This window comes from Oncorhynchus masou, chromosome 31 (genome assembly GCF_036934945.1).
Source record: "Oncorhynchus masou masou isolate Uvic2021 chromosome 31, UVic_Omas_1.1, whole genome shotgun sequence".
In the NCBI taxonomy this organism is placed as follows: domain Eukaryota; kingdom Metazoa; phylum Chordata; class Actinopteri; order Salmoniformes; family Salmonidae; genus Oncorhynchus; species Oncorhynchus masou.
Genome location: NC_088242.1, coordinates 101,318,571 through 101,339,499, shown reverse-complemented (window position 1 = coordinate 101,339,499; position 20,929 = coordinate 101,318,571). Strand labels below are relative to the sequence as shown.

Sequence of the window (20,929 nt, the reverse complement as noted above, 5' to 3'; positions counted from 1 at the left end):
AGTTGAAGCGTTTGGCAGACCGCACCACCCTCTGGAGAGCCCCGCATTTGCAGGTGGTACCAGGCGGTGATACAGCCCGACAGGATGCTCACTATTGTGCAGCTGTAAAAGTGTTAGGTGCCAAGCCAAATTTCTTCAGCCTCCTGAGGTTGAAGAGGGGCTGTTGCGCCTTCTTCACCATAATGTCTGTGTGGGCGGACTATTTGTGTTTGTCAGTGATGTGTTCGCTGAGGAACTTCAACTTTCCACCTTCTCCACTGGGGTCCCGTCTGTGGATATGGGGGGTGCTCCCTCTGCTGTTTCCTGAAGTCCATGATCAGCTCCTTTGTTTTGTTGACGTTGAGTGAGAGATTATTTTCCTGGCACCACACTCCGAGCCCTCACCTCCTCCCTGTAGGCTGTCTCGTCATTGTTGGTAATTAGGCCTACTACTATTGTGTCGTCAGCAAACTTGATGATTGAGTTGGAGGCGTGCTCAGAAGGGCTCAGAACACACCCTTGTGGGGCCCTTGTGTTGAGGATCACTAAAGTTGTTGTTTCCTACCTTCACCCCCGGGGGCGGCCCGTCAAGAAGTCCAGGACCAAGTTGCACGGAGCGGGGTTCACACCCAGGGCCTCCCACTTGATGAGCTTGGAGGGTACTATGGTGTTGAATGCTGAGCTGTAGTCAATGAACAGCATTCTAACATATGTATTCCTCTTGTTCAGATGTGATAGGGTGGCTATGGGTTCTGTCTGGGTGGGCAGCCTTGCGAGGGTTAACACATTTAAAATGTCTTACTCACGTCGGCCACAGATAAGGAGAGCCCACAGTCCTGTGTAGTTGGCCGTGTCGGTGGTATTGTGTTATCCTCAAAGCAGGCAAAAAGTTGTTTAGCTTATCCGGAAGCAAGACTGTCCTCAATGTGGCTGGTTTTCCCTATGTAGTTGTGGTTATCTGAAGTCTCTGGCACATACGTCTCGTGTCGGAGCCGTTGAATTGCGACTCCACTTTGTCCTGACGTTTTGCCTGTGATGTACGGAGGGAATAACTACACCGTTTGTATTCAGCCATATTCCCAGTCACCTTAGCCATGGTTAAATGCAGTGGTTCGTGCTTTCAGTTTTGTGAATGCTGCCATCGATCCATGGTTTCTGGTTTGGGTTTAATAGTCGGTGGGCACAAAATCTCCTATACATTTCCTGATATACTCAGTCACCGTATTCGTCGATATTATTCCCAGAACATACCCCAGTCTGCGGAATCAAAACAATCTTGAAGCATTGATTCTGATTGGTCAGACCAGCTTCGAATAGTCCGTAGCTCGGGTACTTCCGGTTTGAATTTCTGCCTATAGGAAGGGAGGAGCAAAATGGAGTCGATCAGATTTTCTGAAGGGAGGGCCTTGTAGGCATTTCAATAAGATGAGTAGCAGTGGTCCCATGCTCTCAGAGCGAGTGCTAAAGTCAATGCATTTGTAGAACTTCAGTAGCGTTTTGCTCAGATTAGCTTTGTTAAAATCCCCAGCTACAATAAATGCTGCCTCAGGATGTGTGGTTTGCATAGTCAAGTGTAGTTCCTTGAGGGCCGCCATGCTATCGGCTTGAGGGGGGAATATACACGGCTGTGACTATAACCGAAGATAATTCTCTTGGGAGGTAATACGGTCAGCATTTGATTGTGAGGTATTCTAGCTCGGGTGAACAAAAGGACTTAAGTTCCTGTATGTTACACCCTGAGTAGTTAAATCATGAAACATACACCCCGGCCCTTCTTCCCAGAGAGATCTTTATTCCTGTCTGCGCGATGAACTGAGAACCCAACTGGCTGTACTGACAGTATATTCAGAGAGAGCCATGTTTCCGTGAAACAGAGCATGTTATAATCCATGATGTCTCTCTGGAAGGAGATCCTCGCCCTGAGTTCATCAACTTTATTATCCATAGACTGAACATTAGCGAGTAATATACTCTGAAGCGGTGGGTGAAGTGAGCGCCTCATGAGTCGGAATAGGAGTCCACTTCGAATACCTCTTCTCCTCCAGCAGTGTTTTGGATCAGCCTCTGACATCAGTTCAAATGCCCTGGAGGGTACGAACAAAGGATCCAATTCGAGAAAGTCGTATTCCTGGTTGTAATTCTGGTGAGTTACTGCTGCTCTGATATCCGAAAGTTATTTCCAGTTGTATGAAATAACACAACTCATTTCTGGGCTAATAATGTAAGAAATAAAAATAAAACTGCTAGAAGCTAGAAGCAGAGCTGCCCCCTCTGTCGGCTCCATCTCTCCCTGGTGAAGCTGAATGGGTTGAGGCTGGTGACTAAATAGGTTGAGGATGCTTTTGAGTAAATGGGTTGAGGCTGGTGAATAAAGGGATAATGTTTTCCCAGTCGTGAGAATCCATAGATTAGGACCTAATGATTTTCTTTCAATTGACCGATGTCCTTAAATGAACTGTAAATCTTAGAAATGTTTGCATGTTGTGTTTCTATTTTTGTTCAGTCTATTTAACACGTGTTTGCTACAGTATGTATAGAGAAAGACGAAAAACGTCTGAGTCAGTGAGCAGATTTTGGAACCATTGTCATCTTCATGACACAACCTCTACAGCTGAAACATCCAGGCCTTTTACCCAGTATGAAATCATAAAGATGTCTGGCCAAGCAGTAGCCAGAGGATAAGGACCATAATAACAAAGACACAGGGCTGGTCTCGTTCTTCTTCAGTGGTATTGTGGAGATAATAAGGAGGGCTGGAACAAAATGAAAGTCCTGCTAATAACGAAAGCACCCGTCCCAGTGTTTTAGCATTTCAGTGCTCTGTTTTGGTGGAACACAGCACCATATTGGGAAATCTGCCAGGTGTATCCGTTTCTCCACAGAGGCCCACGTGGGGAACTAACATGTTGCTCTAACTACACAACACCACACCCCCAGGTACTTTCCAAGGCAGCCTGTGTCCAACTATTATCTCTTTCAGAGGTTGACTGCAGCAGTTCTCTCTGGAATAAGAGTAAAGCCGACCTGGCCCGGCCCCTCTGTCAGCCCTGTGACGCAACAGGTCAACAGTACCGTCAACAGTACCACAGTTCCCAGAAATGAGTCAACATCAGGAAACAAACGTTTCCAATAACATATTCTCCTGGGTGACTCTGAAACCCCAATAAAGCTCTAGAGAACACTAAATCTCACAACATGAAATGAATAGTAGAAAGCTTTCTATAAAAGCAGTGAGAGAAGACTGTGGTTCAAAAAGACTAATATCATGGCTGTTCTTTAACTCTCACACCTCACAGATGGTCCTGGTTAGAAGGCAAATACAGTCTCCATTCAGTTTTATATTTCATGCTTCTCTGATGTGCAATAAACCTAAAACACACTAACTCAATATGAACTGCTGTTAGAAATTATATAGCAACACATTCAGGAAATCAGTTGTTATAAAACTAGTCACTCATTGGTTCATATCATTTTTTTCCGAAGTATATGAAAACAATCTCAAGGTCCGTCTTAGGTCCAGCTCATCTTAACAATACAGCTATGTTCTCCACCGAGGACAGAGCCATCACAGGCTATTAAAACCCACCTGTTCTTCTCTGTTCTCGTAGCTCCAGGCTGAGTAGCGGGGTTATTTAACCATTCTTCCCTGATACTCACTGGTGCAAAGTCTGACTGTTTGCCAAAATAAGTTCTCAGACTATCGCCACTCCATCTTGAAACAGTCCCTCCAACAGAGGAATCGGGTAACAGAAGAATCACTGAGGTACTGTTCACTCAGGTAGAATATCCTGTAGTCAAACATTTATTGTCCCACTTTTCTTAGTCCCACTGTGTCTCTACTAAACAGTACTAGCAACATAATGTTAAGTGATGTAAACTCAACCACTGTCTTAGGCAATACTGTTTTAGCTTTTAAGTTATTTGCTCATTGGGAAAAAGAAATAAAAAGTCGTACTAATGTGATATTAACGACTGAAAACTTAGCATGTACATTAAAAATGGTCTTTCTCTCCAAGATGTCAGGTTGGCTGGACAACCAGGCTTATCCAGCTATAGTCTGGGCTCATGGCCCCAGGCCTAACAGTCTAGGGTACAGCATTGGGACTGGGGGACTAGGGCACAGCATTGGGACTGGGGGACTAGGGCACAGCGTCGGGACTGGCGCTGGTGTATAGTGCTGGGACATCAAATCAATGTTTATATGTCACGTGCACCGAATACAACAGGTGTAGACCTTACAGTGAAATGCTTCCTTACAGGCTCTAACCAATAGTGAAAAAAAGGTATTAGGTGAACAGTAGGTAGGTAAAGAAATAAAAACAAGAGTAAAAAGACTGAAAAATAACAGTAGTGAGGCTACATACAGTACAGGCACCAGTTATTCAGGCTGATTGGGGTAGTATGCCATCTGATTACCTGTTCAGGAGTCTTATGGCTTGGGTGTAAAAACGCGTCAGGATGCTCTCTGTGTTGCAGCTGTAGAACCTTTTGAGTATCTGAGGACCCTTGCCAACACTTTAGTTTCCTGAGGGGGAATAGGCTTCCTGAGGGGGAATAGGCTTTGTCGTGCCCTCTTCCCATAGAGCTGGTACAGGAGGCATAGAGCTGGGACAGGGGGCATAGCGCTGGGACAGGAGGCATAGAGCTGGGACAGGAGGCATAGCGCTGGGACAGGAGGCATAGAGCTGGGACAGGAGGCATAGAGCTGGGACAGGAGGCATAGCGCTGGGACAGGGGGCATAGCGCTGGGACAGGGGGCATAGCGCTGGGACAGGAGGCATAGAGCTGGGACAGGAGGCATAGCGCTGGGACAGGAGGCATAGCGCTGGGACAGGAGGCATAGCGCTGGGACAGGGGGCATAGCGCTGGGACAGGGGGCATAGAGCTGGGACAGGAGGCATAGAGCTGGGACAGGAGGCATAGCGCTGGGACAGGAGGCATAGAGCTGGGACAGGAGGCATAGCGCTGGGACAGGAGGCATAGCGCTGGGACAGGGGGCATAGCGCTGGGACAGGGGGCATAGCGCTGGGACAGGAGGCATAGCGCTGGGACAGGGGCATAGCGCTGGGACAGGGGGCATAGCGCTGGGACAGGGGGCATAGCGCTGGGACAGGGGGAATAGGCGTTGTCGTGCCCTCTTCCCATAGAGCTGGGACAGGAGGCATAGCGCTGGGACAGGGGGCATAGCGCTGGGACAGGGGGCATAGCGCTGGGACAGGGGGAATAGGCTTTGTCGTGCCCTCTTCCCATAGCGCTGGGACAGGGGGCATAGCGCTGGGACAGGGGGCATAGCGCTGGGACAGGGGGCATAGCGCTGGGACAGGGGAATAGGCTGGGCCCTCTTCCCATAGCGCTGGGACAGGGGGCATAGCGCTGGGACAGGGGGCATAGCGCTGGGACAGGGGGCATAGCGCTGGGACAGGAGGCATAGCGCTGGGACAGGAGGCATAGAGCTGGGACAGGAGGCATAGAGCTGGGACAGGGGGCATAGCGCTGGGACAGGGGGCATAGCGCTGGGACAGGGGGCATAGCGCTGGGACAGGGGGCATAGCGCTGGGACAGGGGGCATAGCGCTGGGACAGGGGGCATAGCGCTGGGACAGGAGGCATAGGCGTTGTCGTGCCCTCTTCCCATAGAGCTGGGACAGGAGGCATAGCGCTGGGACAGGGGGCATAGCGCTGGGACAGGGGGCATAGCGCTGGGACAGGGGCATAGGCGTTGTCGTGCCCTCTTCCCATAGAGCTGGGACAGGAGGCATAGCGCTGGGACAGGGGGCATAGCGCTGGGACAGGGGGCATAGCGCTGGGACAGGGGGCATAGCGCTGGGACAGGAGGCATAGCGCTGGGACAGGAGGCATAGCGCTGGGACAGGGGGCATAGCGCTGGGACAAGATTCTGTAGCAGTCGGACGTGCGTTCTCTCTTGTCCCGTGAAAATGGTAAATAATAATTTCTCTTTTTTCAAATACATTGTAAACTCACTTTCCATCTACTCTCCTGCAACCCGCCTCACCCAATGTGGTACGGATCTGCTATTTTTATACTTTAGAACCGGAACCCCCATCAGAACCTAGCCAGCTAACTAGCTACAAGTCAGTAAGCCACTGCTTGCGGTCTTCACCGTTAACTCGGACACCAGCCAGCCTCAGCCCGGTCAATAGCTGCCAGTCTGCACAGCGCAACATCAACCCAAATCCATAACCATGGGCACCCTCAGATATCCTCCTGAACAACTTGCCTTCTAAATACACCTCTGTCGTCTTCAACCAGGACCTCATGATCACTGCCTCATTGCCTGCGTCCGTGATCAAACGACCACCCCTCATCACTGTCAAACGCTCCCTAAAACACTTCAGCGAGCAGGCCTTTCTAATCGACCTGGCCCAGATATTCTGGAAGGATATTGACCTCTTCCCGTAAGTAGAGGATGCCTGGTTGCTCTTCAAAAGTGCTTTACTCGCCATCTTAAATATGCATGCCCCATTCAAAAAATGTAGAACTAAGAACAGATATAGCCCTTGGTTCACCCCAGACTTGACTGCCCTTGACCAGCACAAAAATATCCTGTGGCGTTCTGCATTAGCATCGAATAGCCCTCGCGGCATGCAACTTTTCAAGGCAGGCAGGAACCAATATACACAGTCAGTTAGGAAATGCTAGCTTTTTCAAACAGAAATTTGCCTCCTGTAGCACTAATTCCACAAAGTTTTGGGACACTAAACTCCATGGAGAATAAGAGCACCTCCTCCCAGCTGCCCACTGCACTGAGGCTAGGAAACACTGTCACCACAGATAAATCCACGATAATCAAGCATTTCAATAAGTATTTCTCTACGGCTGGCCATGCTTTCCACCTGGCTACCCCAACCCCAGCTCTGCACCCCCCACAGCAACTGGCCCAAGCCCCCCCCCTTCACCCCCCACAGCAACTGGCCCAAGCCCCCCCCCTTCACCCAAATCCAGACAGCTGATGTTCTAAAAGAGATGCAAAATCTGGAACTCTACAAATCAGCTGGGCTCGACAATCTGGACCCTCTCTTTCTAAAATTATCAGCCGAAATTGTTGCAACCCCTATTAATAGCCTGTTCAACCTCTTTTGTATTGTCTGAGATCCCCAAAGATTGGAAAGCTGCCGTGGTCATCCCCCTCTTCAAAGGGGTAGACACATTAGACCCAAACTGTTACAGACCTACAATTGAAGTCGAAAGTTTACATAAACAAGTTTTAATAACGCCAACCCAAGTGTATCAACCACTCCACAAATGTCTTGTTAACAAAATATAGTTTTGGCAAGTCGGTTAGGACATCTACATCAAGTCATTTTCCAGCAATTGTTTACAGACAGATTAGCAAAGGACCTTGTGAAGATGCTGGAGGAAACGGGTACAAAAGTATCTATATCCACTGGTATAGACTGGTTCACATCACAAAAGAGATGGCATCACGAGGTAGGAAAATTATGTGGATATATTGAAGCAACAACTGAAGACATCAGTCAGGAATTTAAAGCTTGGTTGCAAATGGGTCTTCCAAATTCCAAAATTGTGTCAAAATGGCTTAAGGACAACAAAGTCAAGGTATTGGAGTGGCCATCACAAAGCCCTGACCTCAATCCTATAGAACATTTGTGGGCAAACCTGAAAAAGCGTGTGTGAGCAAGGAGGCCTACAAACCTGACTCAGTTACACCAGCTTAGTCAGGAGGAATGGGCCAAATTCACCCAACTTATTGTGGGAAGCTTGTGGAAGGCTACCTGAAATGTTTGACCCAAGTCAAACAGTTTAAAGGCAATGCAACCAAATACTAATTGAATGCATGTAAACTTCTGACCCACTGGGAATGTGTTGAAAGAAATAAAAGCTGAAATAAATAATAATTTTATTTTGACATTTCACATTCTTAAAATTAAGTGGTGATCCTAACTGACCTAAGACTGACATTTTACTAGGATTAAATGTCATGAATTGTGAAAAACTGAGTTTAAATGTATTTGGCTAAGGTGTATGTAAACTTCCGACTTCAACTGTATATCCATCCTGCCCTGCCTAAAATCTTCAAAAGCCAAGTTAACAAACAGATTACTGACCATTTCAAATCCCACCGTACCTAAACGATATCATAACCACCATCGATAAACGACAGTACTGTGCAGCCATTTTCATCGACCTGGCCGAGGCATTTGACTGTCAATCACCGCATTCTTATTGGCAGACTCAATAGCATTGGTTTCTCAAATGACTGCCTCGCCTGGTTCACTATTTCTCAGATAGAGTTCAGTGTGTCAAAACGGAGGGCATGTTTTCCGGCCCGATGCCAGTCTCTATGGGGATGCCACAGGGTTAAATTCTCGGGCCAACTCTTCAATTTACTTCTATGTAAATATATCAATGACGTTGCTCTTGCTGCTGGCGATTCTCTGATCCACCTCTACGCAGACGACACCATTCTGTATACATCTGGCCCTTCTTTGGACACGGTGTTAACTAACCTCCAAACAAGCTTCAATGCCATACAACTCTCCTTCCGTGGCCTACAACTGCTCTTAAAATGCTAGTACAGCCAAATGCATGCTCTTCAACTCATCCCTGCCCGCACCCACCCGCCCGACTAGCATCACTACTCTGGACGGTTGACGTAAAATATGTGGACAACTACAAATACCTAGGTGTCTGGTTAGACTGTAAACTCTCCTTACAGACTCATGTCAAGCATCCCCAATCCAAAATTAAATCTAGAATCGGCTTCCTATTTCACAACAAAGTATCCTTCACTCATGCTGCCAAACATACATTCATAAAACTGACCATCCTACCGATCCTTGACTTCGGCGATGTAGTTTACAAAATAGCCCCCAACACTCTACTCCATAAACTGGATGTAGTCTATCGCAGTGCCATCCGTTTTGTCACGAAATCCCTGTATACTATACACCACTGAGACCTGTATGCTCTCATTGGCTGGCCCGGACTGACTCCAGGTCATCGATAAGGCTATGCTAGGTAAAGCCCCGCCTTAGATCACTGGTCACCACAGCAACACCCACCAGTAGCCCACGCTTCAGCAGGTATATTTCACTGGTCATCCCCAAAGCCAGCACCTCCTTTGGCCACCTTTCCTTCCAGTTCTCTGCTGCCAATGACTGGAATAAATTGCAAAATACATTTTTTTTAATTTACATCACTGGAGCTGGAGTCTTGAATCTCCCTCTAACTTTAAGCATCAGCTGTCAGAGTAGCTCACTGATCACTGTACACAGCCCATCTGTAAATAGCACACCCAACTACCTCATCCCCATATTGTTATTTATTTCACCTCTATGGCCTATGTATTGCCTTACCTCCCTAATCTTACTACATTTGCACACACTGTATTTAGACATTTACTTTCTTTCTCCCAAATCCGTTCAGCTGATGTTCTGAAAGAGCTGCAAAATCTGGACCCCTACAAATCAGCCGGGCTAGACAATCTGGACCCTTTCTTTCTAAAATTATCTGCCGAAATTGTTGCCACCGCTATTACTAGCCTGTTCAACCTCTCTTTCGCGTCGTCTGAGATCCCCAAAGATTGGAAAGCAGCTGCGGTCATCCCCCTCTTCAAAGGGGGGGACACTCTTGACCCAAACTGCTACAGACCTATATCTATCCTACCATGCCTTTCTAGGGTCTTCGAAAGCCAAGTCAACAAACAGATTACCGACCATTTCGAATCTCACCATACCTTCTCTGCTATGCAATCTGGTTTCAGAGCTGGTCATGGGTGCACCTCAGCCACACTCAAGGTCCTAAACGATATCTTAACCGCCATCGATAAGAAACATTACTGTGCAGCCGTGTTCATTGATCTGGCCAAGGCTTTCGACTCTGTCAATCACCACATTCTCATCGGCAGACTCGACAGCCTTGGTTTCTCAAATGATTGCCTCACCTGGTTCACCAACTACTTCTCTGATAGAGTTCAGTGTGTCAAATCGGAGGGTCTGCTGTCCGGACCTCTGGCAATCTCTATGGGGGTGCCACAGGACTCAATTCTTGGACCGACTCTTCTCTGTATACATCAATGAGGTCGCTCTTGCTGCTGGTGAGCCTCTGATCCACCTCTACACAGACGACACCATTCTGTATACTTCTGGCCCTTCTTTGGACACTGTTAACAACCCTCCAGGCAAGCTTCAATGCCATACAACTCTCCTTCCGTGGCCTCCAATTGCTCTTAAATACAAGTAAAACTAAATGCATGCTCTTCAACCGATCGCTACTCGCTCCTACCCGCCTGTCCAACATCACTACTCTGGACGGCTCTGATTTAGAATACGTGGACAACTACAAATACTTAGGTGTCTGGTTAGACTGTAAACTCTCCTTCCAGACCCATATCAAATATCTCCAATCCAAAGTTAAATCTAGAATTGGCTTCCTATTTCGCAACAAAGCATCCTTCACTCATGCTGCCAAACATACCCTTGTAAAACTGACCATCCTACCAATCCTCGACTTTGGCGATGTCATTTACAAAAAGCCTCCAATACCCTACTCAACAAATTGGATGCAGTCTATCACAGTGCAATCTGTTTTGTCACCAAAGCCCCATATACTACCCACCATTGCGACCTGTACGCTCTCGTTGGCTGGCCCTCGCTTCATACTCGCCGCCAAACCCACTGGCTCCATGTCATCTACAAGACCCTGCTAGGTAAAGTCCCCCTTATCTCAGCTCGCTGGTCACCATAGCATCTCCCACCTGTAGCACACGCTCCAGCAGGTATATCTCTCTAGTCACCCCCAAAACCAATTCTTTCTTTGGCCGCCTCTCCTTCCAGTTCTCTGCTGCCAATGACTGGAATGAACTACAAAAAGCACTGAAACTGGAAACACTTATCTCCCTCACTAGATTTAAGCACCAACTGTCAGAGCAGCTCACAGATTACTGCACCTGTACATAACCCACCTATATTTTAGCCCAAACAACTACCTCTTTCCCTACTGTATTTAATTTATTTATTTTGCTCCTTTGCACCCCATTATTTTTATTTCTACTTTGCACATTCTTCCATTGCAAATCTACCATTCCAGTGTTTTACGTGCTATATTGTATTTACTTTGCCACCATGGCCTTTTTTTGCCTTTACCTCCCTTATCTCACATCGTATATAGACTTGTTTCTACTGTATTATTGACTGTATGTTTGTTTTGCTCCATGTGTAACTCTGTGTCGTTGTATGTGTCGAACTGCTTTGCTTTATCTTGGCCAGGTCGCAATTGTAAATGAGAACTTGTTCAACTTGCCTACCTGGTTAAATAAAGGTGAAATAAAAAAATAAAAAAAAATCGTGTTATTGTGTAACTTGTTTTTGTCGCAGTGCTTTCCATTCTTGGCCAGGTCGCAGTTGTAAATGAGAACTTGTTCAACTGGCCTACCTGGTTAAATAAAAGTGAAACAAAAAAATATGTATTGTATGTCAATGTGTGCGAGAGTGTCAATGTAGTGGTGTGTGTGTGTAAAAATATATTTTTTCCAAGTTTAGGGTCACTTAAAAAAAGTCAGTGTTTTTGAAAGAAAAGCACATTTTTTGTCCATTAAAATATCATCAAATTGATCAGAAATACAGTGTAGACATTGTTAATGTTGTAAATGACTATTGTTGCTGGAAACAGCTGATTTTTTAAAATGGGATATCTACATAGGAGTACAGAGGCCCAATATCAGAAACCATCACTCCTGTGTTCCAATGGCACGTTGTGTTAGCTAATCCATGTTTATCGTTTTAATAGGCTAATTGATCATTAGAAAACCCTTTTGCAATTATGTTGGCACAGCTGTAAACTGTTGTTCTGATTAAAGAAGCAATAAAACTGTCCTTCTTTAGACTAGTTGAGTATCTGGAGCATCAGCATTTGTGGGTTTGATTACAGGCTCAAAATTGCTAGAATCAAATAACTTTCTCCTGAAACTCAGTCTATTCTTGTTCTGAGAAATGAAGGCGATTCCATGCGAGAAATTGCCAAGAAACTAAAGATCTCGTACAACCCTGTGTACTACTCCCTTCACAGAACAGAGCAAACTGGTTCTAACCAGAATAGAAAGAGTAGTGTGAGGCCCCGGTGCACAACTGAGCAAGAGGACAAGTACATTAGTGTCTAGTTTGAGAAAGAGGCTTCACAAGTCCTCAACTGGCAGCTTCATTAAATAGTACCAGCAAAACACCAGTCTCAACATCAACAGTGAAAATGCGACCCTGGGATGCTGGCCTTCCGGGCAGAGCTCCTCAAGTCCAGTGTCTGTATTATTTTGCCCATCTTAATCTTTTATTGTCCAGTCTGAGATATGGCTCTTTCTTTGCAACTCTGCCTAGAAGGCCAGTTGGTTCTCCAGTACATTGGCCAATAGAACAGAGGGTAGATTATTTACTCTCCTCTGTAGTTTCAGCAGGGTACCCACACATCGGCCTCCATATCATGGTCTCTTCAGAGTGTCGGGGATCAGGGCCCAGGTGAGAAGAATATCCTGCACAGCTGAGTCATTGAAGTAGAATTCCTCATCTAAATCATGGTTAGTGATCGCTGTTCTGATGTCCAGAAGCTCTTTTCAGTCATAGGAAACGATGGGGGAAACATTATGGACAAAGAAGTTAAAATCAGCGCAAACAGCCCCCCCCTCCCCAACTAACAAATCAACAAAATAGGTGTTCCAGTCCCCATGGAGACAGAACAAACAGAGCTGAAGTAATAGTTTGGAAGGTCTTCAATATGCATTAGGAATGGTCATGTCTGTTATATACACATGAGGTGTACCATAACCTGCTGGACAAAACATGTTCATTTGCCAATTTATTTGCTACAGATTGTGTCCTGAAAATATACACCAGGTTCTAGGAGGAGAGGACCATGCAGTAGCACTTGCTCTGCTGCTCTGCTCAGGAGCCTCAGGAATGTAGCAGTAATGACTAACATGTCCTCCAGCTAAACCCTTACACATATAAACTAAACACTTTCATAAATAAGCCCTGCACTGAGGCGGTGTGCACTAGTAGGAAGTCCGCAGCTCACCCTGCACTAACAGCTCACCCTGCACTAACAGCTCACCCTGCACTAACAGCTCACCCTGCACTAACAGCTCACCCTGCACTAACAGCTCACCCTGCACTAACAGCTCACCCTGCACTAACAGCTCAAACATAAAAATCACTTTCATGTATACCTCTAATAAGCCTCCCAGTACAGCTGGGTGATATGGTATAAAATCAGAACTCACATTTGTTGTTGTTTTTTTTATTACTTGTGGGCGATTCACAATATATCTAAAAAAATGTTTATGTTCTCTCTAAATAAGCGTTGTACAATTAAAAGATCAAATACATTGCATTTCAAACAGTTAGCAATAATCTAATGAATTCCGGGTTTGTAAAATTATACCTTGGCTAAATATAAGCCTTCAACAACCATTAACCTTAATTATTTTATAAAAATAGTTTAACATGCTTTTTTTGGGAGTAATCACTGATCAGCCTATGAAAATAACCTTTGTTACAAATTTAACGAGAACCATGCATACTGCACATTCACTAATAATGACAACCTTATTGTAGCAGGCAGTAGGCTATAGAATATGAACACAGGTCTCAACAATCGCTCAAGCCCACGTGCAAGTGATTAGCCAGATAATGTTTATATTTCAAGTTAAAGATAGCAGACTTGGATCGATTTTATAGTTCCCTTCATCTAAAATTAGGTTTTGGTTGAAGACCTGCTAATTCAGTATAAAAACAATATGCATAAAGTAGAGAAAATTATACAATTATGGCTCCAGAGCACGTGGGACCTCAGACTAGTGCGAAGGTTGACCTTCCAATGGGACACCGACCCTGAGCACACAGCCTAAACAAGGCAGGAGTGGCTTCGGGACAAGTCTCTGAATGTCCTTGAGTGGCCCAGCCAGGGCCCAGACTTGAACCCGATCGAACATCTCGGGAGAGACCTGAAAATAGCTGTACAGCAACGCTCCCCATCCAACCTGACAGAGCTTGAGGGGATCTGCAGAGAAGAATGGAATAAACTCCACAAATACAGGTGTGCTAAGCTTGTAGCATCATACCCAAGAAGACTCAAGGCTGTGATCGCTGCCAAAAGGTTCTTCAACAATGTACTGATTAAAGGGTCTGAATACTTATGTAAATGTGGTATTTCAGCTTTTTTTTATACATTTGCTAAAATTTCTAAAAAGCTGATTTTGCCTCGTCATCACGGGGTATTGTGTGTGTGTGTGTGTGTGTGTGTGTGTGTGTGTGTGTGTAGACTGATTAAATCATTTTTAGAATGAGGCTGTAATGTAACAAAATGTAGAAAAAGTCAAGGGGTCTGAATACTTTCCGGCACTGTTTATCAATGAATTGGCGAGGGCACTAGAAGTCTGCAGCACCCAGCCTCACCCTGCTAGAATCTAAAGTCAAATGTCTACTGCTTGCTGATGATCTGGTGCTTCTGTCACCAACCAAGGAGGGCCTACAGCAGCACCTAGATCTTCTGCACAGATTCAGTCAGACCTGGGCCCTGACAGACCTGGGCCCTGACAGTAAATCTCAAAGACAAAAATAATGGTGTTCCAAAAAAGGGTAGCTGCCAAGACAACAAACACAAATTCCACCTGGACACCGTTGCCCTAGAGCACACAAACTACACATACCTCGGCCTAAACATCAGCGCCACAGGTAACTTCCACAAAGCTGTGAACCATCTGAGAGACAAGGCAAGAAGGGTTTTGCCCTATGCCATCAAAACGAACATAAAATGAAACATACCAATTAGGATCTGGTTAAAAAACACACACTTGAATCAGTTATAGAACCCATTGCCCTTTATGGTTGTGAGGTCTGGGGTCCGCTCACCAAATGAGAAACACCAAATTGAGACTCAGCATGCAGAATTCTGAAAAAAATATCCTCCATGTACAACGTAAAACACCAAATAATGCAGAGCACAATTAGGCCAATACCCGCTAATCATCAAAATCCAGAAGAGAGCAGTTAAATTCTACAACCACCTAAAGGGAAGTGATTCCCAAACCTTCCATAACAAAGCCATCACCAGCAGAGAGATGAACCTGGAGAAGAGTCCCCTAAGCAAGCTGGTCCTGAGGTTATGTTCACAAACATACCCCACAGAGCCCCAGGATAGCAACACAATTAGACCCAACCAGATCATGAGAAAACAAAACGATAATTACTTTGACACATTGGAAAGAATTTACCAAAGAAACAGAGCAAACTACAATGCTATTTGGCCCTAAACAGAGAGTACACAGAGGCAGAATACCTGACCATTGTGACGGACACAAAATTAAGGAAAGCTTTGACTATGTACATACCCCTTGAGCATGGACTATTGAAAGAGGCCACCATAGGTAGACCTGGCCTCACTGCCAATCCTGAAGTATACCATTAAAGCTACAAAGGTGTCAGTGTTCAATCTTTACAAAACAACAGAACAGATTAACCGGAATGACATTTACTCTAAATATATATAGGGGGTACCGGTACAGAGTCAATGTGCAGGGCACCGGTTAGTTGAGGTAATATGTACATGTAGGTAGAGTTATTAAAGTGACTATATACAGGGGGTACCGGTACAGAGTCAATGTGCAGGGCACCGGTTAGTTGAGGTAATATGTACATGTAGGTAGAGTTATTAAAGTGACTATGCAAAATAGTCTGGGTAGCCATTTTAAAAGCTGTTCTGGTCTGGGACCTAGAATTAGCACTCCGGTACCGCTTGCCGTGCAGTAGCAGAGAGAACAGTCTATGACTAGGGTGGCTGGAGTCTGACCATTTTTAGGGCCTTCCTCTGACATCGCCTGGTATAGAGGTCCTGGATGGCAGGAAGCTTGGCCCCAGTGATGTACTGGGCCGCACACACTACCCTCTGTAGCGCCTTGCGGTCAGAGGCCAAGCAGTTGCCATACCAGGAAGTGATGCAACCAGTCAGGATGCTCTCGACGGTGCAGCTGTAGAACTTTGAGGATCTGAGGACCCATGCCGAATCTTTTCAGTCTCCCGAGGGGGGATAGGCTTTGTTGTGCCCTCTTCACCACTATCTTGGTGTGCTTGGACCATGTTAGTTTGTTGGTGATGTGGACGTCAAGGAACATGAAGCTCTCAACCTGTTGAGTGATAGGTTGTTATTCTGGCACCACATGGCCAGGTCTCTGACCTCATCCCTATAGGCTTTCTCGTAGATGTCTGTGACCAGGCATACCACTGTTGTGTCATCTGCAAACGTAATGGTGTTGGAGTCGTCATAGCTGAACAACCCAGCATTAAAACACCCCAACCTTGATCTTTTTAATGAAAGCATGACCCTACTACATCCCAACAGTTGGGTCATCCAAACAACCTAGATTTTTTTGAGTGTAGAAATTAAACTAGCAAGCCAACAGCATCATGTTGTGCCAGTATCAGGGAAATGATTGGTTACTCCCTCACACCCCTTCTTTTCCATCCTGCATTGAAATGTTGATGAGGTCTGAAAAAAAGGCAATAGATTGGGACTGAAATTACTGACAAAACAGTGTAATGTACATTTAATCTAATATTTAATTAAACTGAAAAACACATCTGACACAACAAAAAGACCCATCTGCTGCTCCAGCCCTCATTATGTTACGATGGACCTACCCCTAATTCAGCCCTCTAACCCTCCACATGGCCTCATGTTACCATGGACCTAACCCTAATTCAGCCCTCATTATGTTACCATGGACCTAACCCTAATTCAGCCCTCTAACCCTCCACATGGCCTCATTATGTTACGATGGACCTAACCCTAATTCAGCCCTCTAACCCTCCACATGGCCTCATTATGTTACCATGGACCTAACCCCAATACAGGACAGCAAACTAACCTCATTGTCGCATTTAGATTGAAAGCATAGTATGTATGGATAGAGCCTGGTTATGTAAACATTGAAATGGCGAGTACACCACGCCAGTTATCAATAAACCGGTGCCATTGCCTAAAATGATGATCACCGCGAAACAGTCAACATGCCAATCTAGCGATCAATTGCGCTCAGAATAGAATTGAAACACATGAACACATAAAAACAGACCATATCGTAGACCCAAGCATTTAATAAACCAATACAGTCGCAACATGAACATGATGGAACCCACTGTGTCATATTGATTACTATTCCATATCAATGCTTCAGATTCAATATTTGGAGCACCAATCTGTTTCCCACTGAGTTGTAGTTTTTATTAGAAGACCATGTGCTGGCTACGCAGAACCGCAGAGAACACATGGCACGCTGTGGCTAAAAGGAGAAAAGGTTGAGCTGTAGTAGAAAGTGGTGTACTCACGTACTGCCTCCTGCTTGGCGTCTAACCCGTAGATAGACTGCTGAAGTTTACCGACTTTACTCTGCAGTCCCCGGACCCGTTGGTTGGTAAACACGATATCGCTCTCCAGCTCCTGGAAGAGAGAGCAGGCGTGCCGGGCCAGGTCGGAAAGCTGTCGTAGGGTCCGGGACAGAGCCACATTGTTGACCGTACACAGATCCTCGAAAACCAAACTCTCTTCTTTCGGGACTGAATGCCTGCACAGTAACTGGGGTTCCACGATCCGTTTGGCAAATGGCATTTTGACATGGACCCGATTAGAAATCCACAAAAAAAAATCTGAACTAATAAATTATTTTCCAAACAATAGTTTCCCCCATTAATCCAACTGTCCCTGATTGAGCGCTTCTTCAGGCATCATTTCACTCTCTACAGACTGAGTGGTCGCCTCCCGCTGCTCCTCTGGTCATCAGCTGCCTATCTATCCATAGGTACTAGCCTATGTTTTTCAGAGCTTTAAAAGTGAGGCGCTTTTAATAAAGATCACCCCAAAACATGGCGCGGATTACTCTCATTTCCCGGATCTGGACTCGGACCGAAGCGCGAAGCTGTCTGTGTCCATGGAGCCTACAAGCGCGCTGCCGAGACGGAGCGCGTGCACTATTACCACAACAGAGGATTCTTGGTGTGGAAGAGTTGCTCGATGATAATAATCACTTTGAACGGCTGTATAAGAGACTGATATATAGAGAGTTGTAGTGTCATAAGATGACTGTAGCCTATGTGTTAGAGTGTATTAAACTGTTCTCTGTGTGTAAAAGCATCAGTTACTCTTCCAGGTGCCGACATGAAACAATATATTTATTTAACTAGGCATGTCAGTTAATGAGGCCTACCCCGGCCAAACCATAACGGTGCTGGGTCAGTTGTGCGACACCCTATGTGACCCCAATCACGGCCGGTTGTGATACAGCCTGGATTCGAATCAGGGTCTATAATGACACCTCTAGCACTGAGATGCAGCCCAGCTAGTAATGAGGAATCGGCCCAGAAGCGGGGGGCCGGAACTAATTGAATCGGCCCGGAATCGGGTGTCGGACTCAGCCCGGAATCAAAATGAATGACTGCATCGGACTCAGCCCGGAATCAAAATGAATGACTGCATCGGACTCAGCCCGGAATCAAAATGACTGACTGCATCGGGCCGTTTCAGTCTACCAGAAATCAGACGACTTTGCCGCCATCCCCCCAGAAGCGACCCGACTAAGCGACTAGTTTATATAAATGTATACAGAATTACCTGATTTAGTCATTTTAAATATTACGATTATACATTTTATACATACAAATTATACCCATCCACAAAAAAAGCATTTTGTGTCGGAGGAAACGCCATACACCTGGTCAGTGTTCATGCTCCTGGCACACCCCAGGAGTCGCTACAGCACGATGGGACAAGGACATCCCGGTCAACCAAACCCTCCCCTAACTCAAACTACGCTGAGCAAATTGTGCGTCACCTCATAGGTCTCCCGGGCACGGCTGGCATGGGTCTCGAAAAGGAATCTGTAGCAACGCAGTTTGCACTGCCATGCAGCGTCTTAGACCCCTGCACCACTCAGGAGGTTCCAGCCATAAAGTTTTTAATGCTTATCAAATGCCTTGCAACAAGTATCAAAATACTAAAATACTGCACAGGACTCTAAAATAATTTCATTTAATTGTATGTTAATTTGATCATAGAAACAATGAGAAAATATGATTAAAATAAATAGTGGAATGTTAATTATATAAAGCAGCCTGTGTAATCATCTGCCAGAGTAGCCCCAAGTAATACATTTGGGCCAGATAACTCCCCACGTTTGAGCCAAAAGTAATACTGCCGAAGCCGGCCCAGACGCCAACTGCTTGAACAGACAGTTGAGTATCTTCAACAAATCAACACCTCACACAAAGACCAATAGTGATGCAGTAAATCTCTCCTCAACTTTGAGCCAGGAGAGACTGACACTTTACCTCCGTGTACATCTGTGGCAGTGCCGTTTATGGTGAGGATTCACACAAAAAAAATGTTTGAGCTGGGTTTATGAGTAGGCTAAACTAGCTTTTATATTGGTTGCTCCCACAGGAAGTCAAAATAGTCACAAAAGGAGACGTTCCTGTCTTTGCAGAGTTTCTTCAGGAACTGGTTTAGGATGGCAGCAGCCCTGTCGATAAGAATGGGGGCTTGCTCGATCCTCCTTTTCCTGTAGTCCACGATCGTCTCTTTTGTCTTGATCACTTTGAGTGAGCGGTTGTTGACCTGGCACCACATGGCCAGGTCTCTGACCTCCTCCCTAAAGCCTGTCTCGTCGTTGATCAGGCCTACCACTGTTCTGTCATCTGCAAACTTAATGATGGGGTTGGAGTCATGCCTGGCCGTGCAGTCATGAGTGAACAGGGAGTACAGGAGGGGACTAAGCAGGCACCTCTGAGGGGCACCAGTATTGAGGATCAAAGTGTGTTGTTACCTACCCTTACCACCTGGGGTCGGCCCGTCAGGAAGTCCAGGATCCAGTTGCAGAGAGAGGTATTTAGTTCCAGGGTCTTTAGCTTGGTGATGAGCTTTGAGGGCACTACGGTGTTGAATGCTGAGCTGCAGTCAATGAATAGCATTCTCACATAGGTGTTCCTTTTGTCCAGGTGTCTCCTGTCTCAGCCTACAGTATTTATGCTGCAGTAGTTTATGTGTTGGGGGCTAGGGTCAGTCTGTTATATCTGGTGTACTTCTTCTGTCTTATCCGGTGTCCTGTGTGAATTTAAGTATGTTCTCTCTAATTCTTTCTTTCTCTCTTTCTTTCTCGGAGGACCTGAGCCCTAGGACCATGCCTCAGGACTACCTGGCATGATGACTCCTTGCTGTCCCCAGTCCACCTGGCTGTGCTGCTGCTCCAGTTTCAACTGTTCTGCCTGCGGCTATGTTACCCTGACCTGTTCCCAGACCTGCTGTTTTCAACTCTCTAGAGACAGCAGGAGCGGTAGAGATACTCTTAATGATCGGCTATGAAAAGCCAACTGACATTTACTCCTGAGGTGCTGGCTTGCTGCACCCTCGACAACTACTGTGATTATTATTATTTGACCATGCTGATCATTTATGAACATTTGAACATCTTGGCCATGTTCTGTTATAATCTCCATCCGGCACAGCAAGAAGAGTACTGGCCACCCCTCATAGCCTGGTTCCTCTCTAGGTTTCTTCCTAGGTTTTGGCCTTTCTATGGAGTTTTTCCTAGCCACCGTGCTTCTACACCTGCAATGCTTGCTGTTTGGGGTTTTAGGCTGGGTTTCTGTACAGCACTTTGAGATATCAGCTGATGTAAGAAGGGGTATATAAATACATTTGATTTGTGTAAAAGGGCAGTGTGGAGTGCAATAGAGATTGCATGATCTGTGGATCTGTTTGGGGGGGTATGCAAATTGGTGTGGGTCTAGGGTTTCTGGGATAATGGTGTTGATGTGAGCCATGACAGCCCTTTCAAAGCACTTCATAGCGACAGACGTAAGTGCTACGGGTCGGTAGCCATTTAGGCAGGTTACCTTAGTGTTATTGGGCACAGGGACTATGGTGGTCTGCTTGAA

The 20,929-nt window shown here is 45.8% G+C and overlaps 1 protein-coding gene across 1 annotated transcript in view; it reads right to left on the bottom strand.

Annotated features, from left to right (window-relative positions):
- The window catches only part of LOC135524824 (actin remodeling regulator NHS-like), a 128,944-nt gene extending 111,146 nt beyond the window's left edge, over positions 1–17,798 (bottom strand). Inside the window, 1 exon segment of the mRNA XM_064952673.1 lies at positions 17,330–17,798. Within this exon segment, the coding sequence (XP_064808745.1) occupies positions 17,330–17,609 (280 nt within the window). The 5' untranslated portion in view covers positions 17,610–17,798.
- Between the last annotated feature and the right edge of the window lie 3,131 nt (positions 17,799–20,929).